Source organism: Danio rerio, chromosome 16 (assembly GCF_052040795.2).
Source record: "Danio rerio strain M-AB ecotype USA chromosome 16, GRCz13ab, whole genome shotgun sequence".
Lineage (NCBI taxonomy): Eukaryota > Metazoa > Chordata > Actinopteri > Cypriniformes > Danionidae > Danio > Danio rerio.
The window spans coordinates 35,656,161-35,670,810 of NC_141036.1; the positions used below are offsets into that span (position 1 = coordinate 35,656,161).

Sequence of the window (14,650 nt, forward strand, 5' to 3'; positions counted from 1 at the left end):
GCCATATCTGAATATACAGGGTGTAATGTCCACGAAAAAAAAAAACATTAACCAATCTCATTTATAAATGATGTCACTATGTAATGAAGGCAAATATCATCTTTGTTCACAGTCATTATTGTAAAGGGAGACATCAGTAAGTCTGTGGCCTGTGGCAGAAAGATAAAGAGAATGTTGAGAAGAAAACCAAGAAGGAAAAGTTGACTTGACTAATTTTGGGTAACTGGAAAAAAAATACTTATTTTGTCTGATGGAGATTTAAATAGATCCCCACAATTTTCCATTTTTTTGTGTATTAAAATGAAACATGAAACAAACTAAAATGGTCTTATTCAATGTGTGGTTTATAGTATATTCAACACTAAACCACACAGACGATATTCAGGTCTGCGTGTATCCGCCATGGCCTGAAACCAGCTGGATGTGCTGATGGTGCTCAGTGAAGCACTTGGTTTTACAGGGCTCGGGTCCCAGGACAGAACCTCCATAAATGAGGAATCTGTGGAATGTGGAGAGCTGTGGTTGGTGTTCTTGGACAGGGCTGACAACGTTGATCCATAAAAAAAACCCACATCTTTTTTGAAGGCTATTTTTGCTCTATAAAGTCATTGATTACTTGCAAGTCATCTTCAGTCCAAGACATAGCTTCACATTTAAAATACCTGAGCAAAAATACATAATCATGGTCAAATTATTGGCCTCCTTTATAAATATGAATTTGTAAAAATAAATACAAATAAACTTGTATTTATTTGTATATGATTATTAAATGTTGATATAAAAACCATGACTATAGCTACTTATGTGTGAACTGGTTTTGGTGGTTAAATGACATTGACTAGGTATTACAATGTTGGGGTGGTTTATGAGGACATGTCCTGTATCCTCGTAATTCAAAACTGTTAATAATACTCTTCACCTTTAAAATTTTTCAAACTTGGTTTCTTGTGATGATTGGGTTTACAGTAAGGCATATGATATGCTGTTTTTATGTTATAAAATACATTAAGTATATGGACAGTCCTCATAAACCACCAAAATTAATGCATGAGTGTACAGAGCTGCACTATTTGTCCCAAAAGTGATAGATCTTTCTGGAGATTTTAAATGTCTCTACATTTAATGCATACAAGATGCATAACAGGTTGTCAACGTTTTTTTGCAAAGTCATTGCGTTGGAAAGCTGAATCGGAAATTGTGAAGGTTGGAATAATTATCTTAATGTCAAAAAGTGACAGATTTACATCACCGTACACTCTGCTGATGTCCATTGTTTGTTTTATGTTGAACTGACAGGCTTTGAAGTGTCAGATCTGTTGGCCTTTGTCACCTTCCACACGTGGGAACTATTGTTGTAAAGACCGGACGAGATGACAACATACAGTATGACTACTAAAGCTGGAGAATTTCCATGAGTTCAAGTGCGCTCAACGTTGTTGCAAGGTCTGCAATCATTCTAAAAGGAAGCTAAAAGAATGGTTTGGGTTCAATACAAGTTAAACAGTGCAATTCCTCAGTGTTTGTGGTACAATCTTAATCAATAAAAAAACAGTTATAACATGTCCCTGCTATTTATGTTCATCAATAAAAACAGTTATAACATGTCCCTGCTATTTATGTTCATCAATAAAAACAGTTCTAACATGTCCCTGCTATTTATTTGAGAAGAAGAAAGTAAAACTAAGGTAAGTGCAGCATTTACAATGAAAGTGAACAGGTCACATCTTTGAAAAAATACTATATATTTTTAGAATGATAACAGTATGGCGTATTCCCTCTCTTCTATTAAGATTTTGACTATTTATTTTTACTAATAAAACATATTCTATCCCAATAGTTAGTAAGAGTTATGCAGCACGACTTATGAAAAAAAATAAAAATAAATAAATATTGAAAAAAATACAGTTTGGTTATTCAGCCATACCACACTACAATATGTTAAAACACAGTTGAAGTCAGAATTATAAGTCCCCTTTTGATATTTTTCTCCCTTTTTTAAATATTTCCCAAGTGATGTTTAACAAAGCAAGGAAAGCCCCTTTAAGCTAATTTTTTTTCTATATTTTACAGAACAAACCATCCTTATACAATAAACTGCCTAATTACCCTAACCTAATTAACCTAGTTAGGCCTTTAAATGTCACTTAAAGCTGTATAGAAGCGTCTTGAAAAATATCAAGTAAAATATTTCGTACTGTCATCATGCCAAAGATGAAATAAATCAGTTATTAGAAAAAAAGTTTTTAAACCTATTATGTTTAGAAATGTGCTGAAACAATCTTCCCTCTATTTAACCGAAATTAGGGAAAAAAATAAACGGGCGCTAATAATTCAGGGGGGGTTATAATTCTGACTTCAACTGTATATCGAAAAATGGACTGTTGTTGTTTATTATAAAGGATAGAGCGAAATGATTTAATCGGGATGAGCTCAGACGTTTTAAGTTCTGAATAAAGAGTATTCCAGGATGAGGAGGCAGCATGATTAAAAGCTTGCTTCCCTATTTTAAAAAGTCATAGTAATTGTACCTTAAAGTGTGACTAAATATATAAATAATTATATATAATGTTTTAATGATGTTGCGTAATTCTTGTGTATTATTTCAGCCCTATATATTCTGTCTTATGGTTGTTTTAAGGATTTATGTATCACATTGTATTATTTTACAGAACTTAAAAGTTTGACATAACTTTACACTGGAAAGGCTACCAGTTTAAAAATAATACAAAAAGTAGGTGTTTTTACGTTTATGGTTAGTAAATGGGCCACAGAAGACACATTCACATCAATTTTTACAAACGATTTTAAATAAATAGAGCATATTCAATGTAACAAATATGCACAAAAAACACCTTTTTGTACCGCTACATGTTAAGACTAGTATTACTTTTTTTTCTAGTCTAGTGTCTAAGAAAATGCATTTATTTAACAAATTTTGTCCACATTTCAGTAAATATCTTCAATAAATCATGGTAAAAAATGTATGATTCGTTTTTTGCTCCCAATGAAAACATTACACAGTACCAGTGGTGTTAAGTAACAAATTACAAATACTCAAATTACTGTAAGTAATAGTTTTTTTTTTAACTATTAGTTAGCGTAGTTTTTCTCAGGAATTGTAGTTTTAAAAATGTGTGCTTTTACTATCCCTTGAGTACATTTTTAGTGCAGTATTGGAACTTTTACTCCATTACTTTTTTTCCTTGTCTATGGGGATTAGAAAAATCAGTCCTGCGATTCCTGCCCAATCTAATCACACACTGACAGTAAATCGCATCATAGTGAACTACCTCAAGATTTATAATTGCAGGGAACTGTTTGAAAGCATTAAAAGAGTGCAAAAAAATTTCCAAAATCATCACATGCAATGATCAGAGACTGTTTAAATGCAAGTCGCTGATGAGAAGGATGATGGATTTTTACCTTATAATAACCAAAACAGCCTTAAACACACAGCAAGCACAAGATGTTAACACATCTTCTGTTTGACGCATTTAAATACTGGTAAACCTGTTTACAGCTGATTTGTACAATGATGTTCTGATCATTTTTAGTCTCTGACCAATAAGTGCAAATTTTATTTCAAAAAATGAAATGGATAATGACTTGTTTGTATTATGCCACAGTGTCGTCATTGATCTTAAGTTGTATGGAACCCAGAATACCCTTTTAAGCGCCTTTAATGCTTCTCCTAAAGTCTTGACAGGGCGTTCCATCTCATATGATCCATGTTTCTCATTTACTAGGATTTGTTGTAATTTGATGGTCTTTCTGCAGACGAATGTGTCTTCAAAACACCCCAATATTGCTGTGTGGAGATCGATAGGCCTGTTGGACCAGCGGCGCAGCTGCAACTGGAACTATTATTTCCCAATTGCTGTGAGTGAGAATCTGTTGTAAATCTCCTCAGATATGCTGACATCTCTGTCACCATTACGAGTCTGAAAAAGACTCTCCGAGGCCTGGTAGAGTTGATGAAGCTTGTATGATTTATGACCCCAACAGGACGCCATCGAGCCAACCGTACCTGAAGCCTTTTACATACACTCAGATCATGAAAACCTACCAAAATCAACACCGCAGGACAAATAAGTACCGGTGGGAATGAGATCTATGATAAATGGAGATGTGTCTGATAAACGGATAGGAAAGGTGGATCTGGCCCACGTATGAGACACACTCATCACCAGCATGTCTATAGAGCTGCGAACTGTCTTGTCAGAGTTGATGAATATCCTCTATTTGTCTGTCTAAAGCTACACGCTGAGAGATTTAATCATTTAGCTGTGTTAAATCAATGGCAGACTCAGAGAAACAGTTCTCTGTGACCTGGGACTAAATTTAGAGGAAAAGGCACGGTTGCTAACCTATGACCTAAAAAGAGACATTTAAATCTCTACAAATACACTGTCAACGGTACGCATTTTGAATCAGTGGAATGAAGGGAACATTAGCACCGATTAAGTGCAGGAATTAGTTTCAGGATACTCGAGGAAATGTGACTATCTTTTTTTTAACTCAGGGTGCATTTGCTATTTTATCTGACAATACACTTTCCTTCAGTATCTTTGACCACAAATCAAAAAAATGTTAAATATTATATGCTGGGAAAAACACAAAATAAATACTTTAAAACAACTAAAGATTTTTTTTTCAATTAAGCAATTATAAAATTATAAACATTTTTATTGAATAATCAATCTCAGTACAAAAAAAGAAATATTGATCCTTATGTTACCTAATAACACGTTATTCATATCTAATAATATAAATAAAAATAAAAGATTTTTATTAATATTAATATATTAGAGTTCTTAGTCCTTAGAAAACCCACTGAAAATTATATTTATTATTTTTATTTATAATAATTATAATAATAATAATGATAACAGTTAATGTTAAATGAACTTTTAAAATCAAGTTGTTACCCCTTACAGTACCCATTTAATTTGTATTTTATTTTCATCATTAGGAGATCAGCCTAATGCCTAATATTTTTCCCTATTCTATGTTTGATTGACCACAAGATTTCCCATCGAGATTAGAACATATTGTAATTTTCCTCCATTATTTTTATGTTGATGTTAAAACTGAATTTTATGTGTGACTCTTATTTTAAAAACGGGACAAGCAGTAAAGTCCCATTAAATAAAGCCAAAGCCAGTCACGTTAGATTGTTAGATAGTTTTCTATGCACTGCTAAGCAACGACTCAAACCATTAGTTTATAGTTTACAGCTTAAGTACAAAATGTACAAAATGCAGGATATACAGATTCTAAACTTAGCTCTACTTTAAAGAGGCATAAGGTATGTTTAATTATATAGTTTATTTATCATGTTCATTGTGAAATTTGTCACATATGTTTGTAATGAGGCAACAAACGCATGTATTGCTGTGTGTGAGTTTAATGCATATTTAAGCAGAGTCATATATCGCTCATGAAGTATTGACATTTTTCTAAAGTGAAATAATAGCAATACACTTTATTAAACATCATTCAGAGGTTGATATAAATTCCTGGCAGTGTTTACATTTACATTAAAGCTTCAAAATACAACACAAATCTGTCTGTCTCTTTTGTCAAGTTATATTAAATACAGTCTTATTTTATATGTAACTTATCTTAAGTTTATTTAGAATTTTGTCTAACATTATATTTTATCTGCAACACAACATGTGAATAAAATAAGTTACTCTTGTGACTTAAATTAGACAGCTCGCTCACGCAGTGTAGGTAAAATAAAGCTTCACTGCTTAAGTTAAAGGGTTTAACAAGGCATCTACTCTTAATATTTAAATTTTTTTCATAAAAAAAATCTATTTTTTTTTAAATGAAGTATAAATATTTTTCATGTTTATTGCAGAGCACACCATTTTATGAATATAAGTGTATGAGAGTGAGAAAGCACATCAGAGCAGAGCTTATCAATATTTCTGCAATGATTCCAAATATAGTCAATAAGCACCACGGTCAATATGAACCTTCTGAATCAGCGAGTATTTTATGGGATAATAAATAAGCACATAAAAACGGTTTCTGAAGACTTATTTTGACTTACCTTAGCCACATAACTCCTATGTCAGAGAACAATTGAATTTAATGAACCAATGCAGTACATGGCACTTATATGTATATGAGTATATATTTTATTTATGCATGTCCACAACAAATCAACAAAACTATTTCAAATAGTGGTGCAACGGATCACAAATCTCACGGTTTGGATAACATTACAGTTTCTGAGTCACAAATCAGCCAATAAGTGGAGGAGACAAATTTGATTAGCTTTGCATTTATCATGAAAATAGTAATGCTTAAAACTTTTATTTTTAACAAACATAACTTAAAACCTGTCATTTTAATAAAAATAAAATTAAGAAAGAACCAGCTGATTAAAAATAAATTGCAAAATATTCAATACTATAGAAAAGGATGTCTGCTAGTGTTGCCGATAATGCTAAATGTAAATCTAACTTTATGATTGTTTGTACAAAACATCATATTCATTTTTAAACTCATTTTCAATTAACATTTCAGTATCCCACTCAAAGAAATTAATGGTTTATTACTAGATGTATAGTTTAACAATTATTTAGTGACACATTTTTGATGGCTGGTCATAAATTTATGCTGCGTGTGTGTTTGAATTGAGATCCTGATCTTTTAATGTTTAGTTTTGAAGCTATACACTGAATGCATTGATGCAGGCTAAACAAGAAGTGACAGAAAACACCTTTAATAGCCTAATGAAACATTTAGGCTAGGTACCACCACAACTTCTTCTGACATCATTGTATTTTGCAGGAAAGCCACATAAGCGATATATATTTGAATGATGCAGGAGCTGGATTAATCTACAGGTAAAAATATTTTTAAAAAACAAGTTATTAATCAGAGGGTCACATACTCTCCAAACCATAGGTCATCCTCCACATAGATTATGGATCAACTGTGATCCGTTACACCCCTAATATCAAATTCAAATCGCGCTAATAATCATAATAATCAAAAAGCAAGCTTTTATTCTACAGAAGTAAGTGATCCTCTAGAGAGGAAGCGCCACATGCTCTCTCAGCCTCTCACCGCTGTCGTCCCTGTCCAGAAGTTCACTGTTGGCTCTCTCTGGACTGTGGAGATCCAGCTGTGCACTCGGGTTGACAGATGCTCGTACTCTCTTACTGGGACATATTTTCTTCAGCTGGTTCTGATAGCTCGGCGTGTCCTTTCGGATCTGCTCCACATTAGTGTCATCCAGACTGTTGTTCTCTTCCAGGGGATGTTCAGCAGATGTTTCTGTGCATCCTGGGATTCCACCAGCCGGTTCCCTGCTGTCGTCCAGAGTGGCCTGGAAGTTTGGTTTTGCTACGATCCCTGTGTAATATTTAATTAGAGAGTCAGTGGTTGCTGGATTATTTCTCTATAAAATGGTTTCTAAAGTCTCTGTGAAATAAAAAGTGCAGTTTATTTTGCTAGCACACGTTGATATTCTTTAGCTGAACAATAAATCTGTGCAAGTTCATTCACTAAAAAAATGATTCCAGTCAAAGTTTTAACATTTGCTTCCATGTATCTAGTGGCTGTCCTTCTCTTTTGACATCTGTTTAAGGGCTTCATCCACAATTTTCTAGGCCACACCCCTCTTACCGTTACTTTGCTATGAGGGAATGATCTTGCAAAATAAAGTCCCGCCCCTTACTTAATATTTCATTTTAATTGAAAGTAGTTTTCTCAGCAACTTCATCTGAATGCAGACTTTAAATTAGACTGACCTGAGATTTGTTCCTGAGATATTCCTTGTTCTTCACTGTCTGGTCTGTCCACAAATTCTGGACTGTCGAAATGATGTTTTTTAACCATCTTCTGGTATCTTTCGTTTTCTTCGGGTCTGTCCTTTTCTTGACTACTAACATCCTTCATCACTGCATACAGTTAGAAGATGATTCATAATAGGACTTTTTAAAATTAAAATTGTCAACATTTACCCACTCTTTACTTATTACAAACCTGTTTTCTTGTTCTGTAGAATTAAAAAAGTTTTTTGAGGAAAGCTGGAAACCTGTAAACACTGACTTTTGTAGTAGTAGTAGTAGCAATAATAATAATGATAATAATAATAACTATAATATTCTCCCTACATTTATATAGCACTTTTCTGGACACTCAAAGCGCTTTACACATTTTTTGGGGGAATCTTCTCATCCCCTATCAGAGTGCAGCATCAAGCTAAATGACGAGACGGCAGCCATACTACACCAAACCGCACACCACACACTTGCTGATTAGTGGAGAGTAGACAGTGATGAAGCCGGTTATGAGATATGGATGGAGGCCAGTGGGCAGATTTGGCCAGGATGCCGGGGTTAAACTCCTACCCTTTTTTGAAGAACATCCTGGGATTTTTAATGACCACAGAGAGTCAGAACCCTGGTTTAACGTCTTATCTGAAAGAAGGTTCTCACTGAGCAGTATAGAGTCCCCCTCAATATACTGGGGCGTTAGGACCCACACAGACAGCAGGTTGAGCACCCCTTCACTAACACCACTTCCGGCAGCAACCGAGCTTTCCCATGTGGTCTCCCATCCAGGTACTCACCAGCCGCAGCCCTGCTTAGATTGAGTGGGCGACCGTGTGAGAGTTGCAGAAAGCTAGCTGTAGTATTTGTTTTCCTACTGTAGATGTCAAGGGTTACAGGTTTTAAGCACTCTTTCTAGAGAAAAAAAATTGTAAAGATTTGAAAGCACTTGAGAGTGAATACATTTTTATTTTTGGGTGAACTATCCCTTTATTAATAAGTCAGTATTTATTAGATAAAAACTGTAAAATACAGTAACATTCCAAAATATTGTTTTTAATTAAGTTCTTAAGTTTTTAAATAATTAAAGTTTTCTATTTTCAATATTTTAAAATGTCATTTATTTTGTGAAGCTTAGCTGAATTTAAACTAAATTTATGTACATTATAATAATACATAATTATAATAAAATTATCACTATTAACAAAACTGTTAAAAATGTCTTTAACAATAGCTTTAGGAAAATCAAGAAGTGCAGTTCTATGCTGAGCACTTGTTATTTGCAAATATAATTTACATGAAACCTTATTTATAAACTTTATAAAAATGTATAACTTTATACTAAAATTTGATATATGCAAATAAAATGTCATTTTATATAAAATGTCATTTTATATATATGCAGATGGCAAGGAGAGAATTTGAACAATGTCCTGGCTGGCCAACATCACCAGAAAACAGTAAGCTTCTGTGAATTTTGTGGCATTTACTTGAATTTGCATTAAATTCAGCAATTGTAGAATCCCCAAATTTTTAGAGTGTCTGCTGAAAGCAGCAACAGCCTGTTTTTCTGTACAATATAGGTCATGGAAATTCAACTTTTGATGGAAAAATCAGGGAATTTGACATTTGGCTTAGGGTACTTAAATATATCAGGCGTAGGTTATTTGCTCATCTTGCAAGGCTTATTCTGCACAGTTGGACTCTTTTGAAAATGCTGATATGGGGGAAATGTGAAGTTGTGGCTTGCTGGTTTTTGGGGGCTACTTTTACCAAGTGCTGTGGCCACCAAAATGTTTCTTTCAAATGAAAACTGAATGGTTTATTAATGGGTATCATTGATCCCGGAATGCAAACCTGGCAACTCAAATACTGCTGCAAGTGAGGGAGTAAAAGCATCTGATGGCACGTCACATAATGAATGAGCAGATCATCAGTTACACTCACATCTGAGAAAAATACTTGGTACACTGTAAAAAAAATCCTGGTTGCCTTAAAATTAAGCTGAATCAAATTAACCTTGAGAGTCCAATGAACTTATGCTATGTTAAACTGACTTAAAACTGCTGACATAACTTATAAAAATAGGTGAGAACATGATTAACTTAGTTTAACACGTTATAATAAACTAAACACATGTGTTGTCATAAATATTTGTTCATATAACGTTTTACAGTGTGGTGTTTTTGGTGTGCGGAAATTCAGTAGTTTAACGTATACTATCCAACAACAGATTTAAAGTGAACAAAAAGGACAGGGGCTTCTTTTAAGTCCTTTTGGGTGACTTTTGACATGACTTTAGTTTTTTAGTTTTTATTTTATGAAATATCCCTCATATTAGAGTTTTTAAAAAAGCGTCTGGAATTCAAACCACTTATGGAAAATTTCTGATTGTGCTGCATACCTGATTCTTTATTACTCTGTTGATTTGAGCCCTGGGTCCAGTCTCTCTCAATGTCAGTACTGTCCATACTCATACTCTCTATATACAAGACAATAAAGATTATATCAGATCAGCAGAAATGTTTACAAACAGTAGCAGAATGAGGAACAGATGGATCAGTCGCTTACCTGCTGAGTTCCCATAATGCTCCTGTAATGCTTTGTGAGCATCTGTTGACAAGAATGTGTCAGTGATGCAAGTGTACAAGATAAAAGTTTAGGAGCGATATGTTTTTGAATGGCATCAAACTGCTTATTCAAACAACTGTTTACCTGTGAGTGCTGTTCTCAGCTCTAATCTTTTGTACTTGTCACTCTCTGAAAGTATGTTAAATTTATTATATACATTTATGGAATAGACTATGATAAGAAGGCTGTTTAAAAGGGTTTCTGTCAGCTTTTAAACAACAAAAACAACAAATCTGTTATATCATCCTATCAGAATGTAAAAAAAGGGGAAAAGTTTGATTTATGAAGCCAAAATGATTTTGAATAGCTAAGCTACTTTTAATAAATCAGTATACCTCTGCTGTCTTCTGTTGATGCTTTTTCAGGTAATCTGCTGTCTGTTTTAACATGAAATTAAGAAAATCTAAATATGTACATGGTGGAATCATGTAATATATATTACTGCATAAAAATACGTTGAACAAATATGTATATAAACCCGAGCTGCTGGTCTCAATAGATCTCTCTTCAGAAACATCTTAGGAAAAAAAAGTTGTGAGAAAATGGGTCAAAGTCTACCTTTTTTAATAACAAATTAAACAGCATAAATCGTTAGATAAATTAAAACAAATAGAAACATTTACCTGCAACTTCAACAGAGTTTGGTTTTGGGGTTGTTTTGGAAAGGTCTAAAATAAATTAAACAATTATACACACAGCCTACATATATATTTGTAGTATATTATGCATGCATAAAAGAGCAACAAAATAATAAAACATACCAGCTATTTCTGGAGCTTTACATTCTGTAAATAGAGGACAAGAGTCATGTATTTTAGTAACTGTTATCAGTTACTTGGGCTATTAATTTATGTAGAATTAACACTCAGTAATCACTTACCTGCACTTGGATCTGTTGGATGTACAGCCTCCAGAATTATTTCAGGTACTAGGCTAATTTCTAAGTAAAACAAAAGAAAACTCACCTGAGGTCAAAAACCATCAAACTGTTGCACAACTCACTTTCTTTCTGATTTTCACGTCCACCTTTATTTTCCACATAATAAGGTGGGCAGCCATTTTAAATTTAATGTGCATTCGGCCTACTTCCAGCGTCATTTCATTTCAGCCCATTTCACATTTACAAAATAACTTGTTTTTGTTGTGTGTTTGCATGTGTGTGTCTGTCTGTGTGTGTGTGTGTTTTCCCCAATTTCTGTTTAATGGAGAGAAGTTTTCAACATTTTAAAAGTTTTAATAGTTTATTTTTAATAAACTAAGTTTGTTAAAACTTTAGTTTTATTTACTCATTTCTAATAACTGATTTATTGTATCTTTGCCATGATAACAGTAAATAATATTTTACTTGATATTTTTCAAGATACTTCTATACAGTTTAAAGTGACATTTAAAGGCTTAATTAGGTTTATTAGGTTAACTAGGCAGGTTAGGGTAATTAGTCGATGTCGACGAAAAATTTGCGTAAAGGGGCTAATAATTTTGACCTTAAAATGTTATTTTTTTTATTATTATTAAAACTGCTTTTATTCTAGCCATAATTAAACTAATAATAGAAAAAAATATTAACAGACATACTGTGAACATTTCCTTGCTCTGTTAAACATAATTTGGGAAATATTTAAAAAAGAAAAAAAAAATCGAAGGAGGCTAATAATTCTGACTTTTTTTATTCTTTTATCATTATTCTTTTATACATATAGAGTGGCATTTCTTGCAAATTGATTTTAATAGTAGCCTATTTACGTATTTATACTCAGGTTACAGTTACTTAGTTAGGCTGTCTAACATCCTGCACTTACTCTTAACAAATGAATCGAAAATCTTGCAACTTAAAAGGACCTTTTTGCAAATCCATTAGAGGTAAATAGTGATTTATTCTTCAATCTAGCATGTCAAGATTGCATTCAGCAGAAAACAAACTGAACTCATACAGTATTATCGAAGTGAGTGATTTGTGGTGTTGGGTCAACTTCTGATAATCTTCATCGGTACAGCGTTATATAATTCATCCCTGACTGAATCAAATTTAACAGACCTGAGAGCTGTGTGGGTTCAGTTTGGTCCAGAGTCTGATTCATTTCAAAGGCATCTGAGAAGAGAATGTACAAAAGGGGAAGGAAAAACTTAGTTAGTAGTACTAGTGAGCAGTGTTGGGGGATGTTTTTTTAAAAGTTTTTTATTACAATCTTGAGGCACTTACAAAATAACTAAATGTGTTATTACTTTATTTTAAAAGTGTTATCTTATTTTTGAATATTAACTATAAACTATTAGTTTTTTTATTCCCCCATCTCAGCTGGGTTCATAATTGTAATAGTATATTAGCCTACTTTTAAAAGAAACTTTTCCCAACATGAAAAATAGCATTTAAGCAAATTAGCAAAATTTTAACAGGAAAACAAAACATTCTTACCCTTAAGAAAATGTATCAAATCTTCACCCCCATCTAGTAAAAACAGACAAATAAAATAAACCACCTTATATTAATTTTCAGTTACTGCTTTTCAGAAAATATTTAGTTGTTAAAAAATCGATTATGGTATTGTCTAAAACTTTACAAAATGACGTGAGGTTTACCTCTCATAGCTGCTGAAAACACAGCATTTATAAAGACTAGAAGAGTCAGGGAGCTGCTGATCCTAAGCCAGAATGGAGAACGAAAGGGAAAAATATAAAATTTTCCAAAGGTCAACATAAGTGAAACATAAACACACATTTTATATTGTTGAGCTGTGCCTCTCATCGTTCAATATCATTAATTTTACACCAGCCATACATATTTGAACACTAGTAACACAGATACTGAATTTCATGGTGGAAAATGCTGACTAAACATCTTGACAAAACTCAGGCAAAATAGAAGAGAGTAGTTTGGTAACTTACAGCTTCATTCTGAGGGCTGATGTCCTTCTGAGGGGTTCAGGTGTCATTTGTGGCTTTAAATGCTTGATCTGGACAATAGGGTCACAGGTGAGCAGTTAAGGGACACTGGAGATGAGGCCTTAGAAACCAGCAAAGACTCTCGGCCTGAATGGCAGGTGTGTTTTCTAATAATAAAGGGGATGCATGGCTGAATTTCCCCCATGGCATTTCCTTCCTTCACAGAGAAGGATTTTGTTTGTACCATTGTGACAAATCCATTAGATTAAAGGCTTTTCTTGTCTATTCAGTGTTTACAATCAACAGAAAGGAGTTGAAGAAGTTTAAATTAACACAGGTTGGGGGGCGGGGGGGTTAGATGATAAAGAATCAAGAATGATGAATATGGTGACCAATTCAAGTAAAACAACTGATGTAATTAAGTTAAGAATATTCAAATACTTACTGTCGGGCACAAATCCATGTTTTCAATCACAATTTTAAGGTATACTGTAAATATTTTCTTAACATAATTATTGTTACAAGCAGCTAAATTAAAATGTTAATGTAAACCTTGAGGGACAGTTCTACCAGTGAGATGATTTTGGCATTGTTTACTCACTCAAAACTGTTTTGAGTTTCTTTCTTTTTAACACAAGAAGTTCTTGTAAAAAATCCCGGTACCCGGTAACAGTTAACCATCCCAGAATGTTTTCAAATAAGTCAGTCGTTACAGGTATTATTTGGTATTCAACAGAGAAAAAAAAAACTCCATGATAGAAGGGGAATATTTTCATATAGCATACTTTTATTTTGGGGGGTGAGCTAGGCCTTTAACTAGGAATTATGTTGAAACATTGAACCAAATAATTAATAATTTGTGGTGGTTTGTGGAAGCACATGCAAAACAATAAAAATTTGATTTAGTTTGTGTGTGTGAGAGGGAGACTTAAACAAACTTACCTGTATTTAACCTACACAGCAAAACATGAAAATATACCATTTGTTATAATGTAAAACTCGTAATCTGTTTAAAAGCATTATTTAAACATTTTTTTGAAATGGAAAATCTTATATGACCACTAGATGGCAGAAAAGGACCGCGTAACCTATTTGAGCTCTGAAACCTGCTACGCCACAGACGTGCAGAATTCTATTCTTAAAATGAACACTTGTAAGAGGAAAACATCTGAAAACATTTGTCCGTCTCATTGTATTGTTTTTAGTCATCTCGGTTTATTTAAGAAAAACGTATTACCTGTATAAAACTGAAATTAGCTTACATAGTAAACATTGTATTAGCTTTCCATAACCCTGCCGAATTTAACATTGTGCAATCATTTTGTAATTTGAAGATTTAAAAA

At 33.2% G+C, this 14,650-nt stretch overlaps 1 protein-coding gene across 2 annotated transcripts; it reads right to left on the reverse strand.

The window, feature by feature from the left end:
• Window positions 1–5,011: 5,011 nt before the first annotated feature.
• zgc:194210 lies at window positions 5,012–13,349 on the reverse strand. Of its 2 annotated transcripts, NM_001130609.1 has the most exons (14): window positions 13,311–13,349; window positions 13,005–13,066; window positions 12,841–12,873; window positions 12,463–12,516; window positions 11,308–11,367; window positions 11,189–11,212; window positions 11,051–11,095; window positions 10,906–10,944; window positions 10,763–10,804; window positions 10,512–10,556; window positions 10,368–10,409; window positions 10,201–10,278; window positions 7,773–7,922; window positions 6,950–7,374 (listed from the first exon to the last, which is right to left on the reverse strand). In NM_001130609.1, the coding sequence occupies exons 1-14, from the start codon at window positions 13,316–13,318 to the stop codon at window positions 7,049–7,051; spliced, it is 1,008 nt and encodes a 335-aa protein (NP_001124081.1). In that variant the 5' UTR covers window positions 13,319–13,349; the 3' UTR covers window positions 6,950–7,048. The 2 variants fall into 2 exon arrangements, with proteins under 2 accessions (XP_087142440.1, NP_001124081.1); XM_087286314.1 differs by having other exon boundaries at window positions 5,012–7,374; window positions 13,005–13,339.
• Window positions 13,350–14,650: the final 1,301 nt, after the last annotated feature.

What these genes read in the sequence shown, in the direction of transcription:
- zgc:194210 (XM_087286314.1), bottom strand. Translation starts at nt 13,170, where the DNA reads ATGAGAGGCACAGCTCAACAATATAAAATGTGTGTTTATGTTTCACTT. An exon ending in TATTGAGACCAGCAGCTCGG is followed by an intron (nt 10,805 to 10,905) that starts GTTTATATACAT and finishes ATGTTAAAACAG; the next exon opens with ACAGCAGATTACCTGAAAAA. An exon ending in ATCTCAGGAACAAATCTCAG is followed by an intron (nt 7,375 to 7,772) that starts GTCAGTCTAATT and finishes AATATTACACAG; the next exon opens with GGATCGTAGCAAAACCAAAC.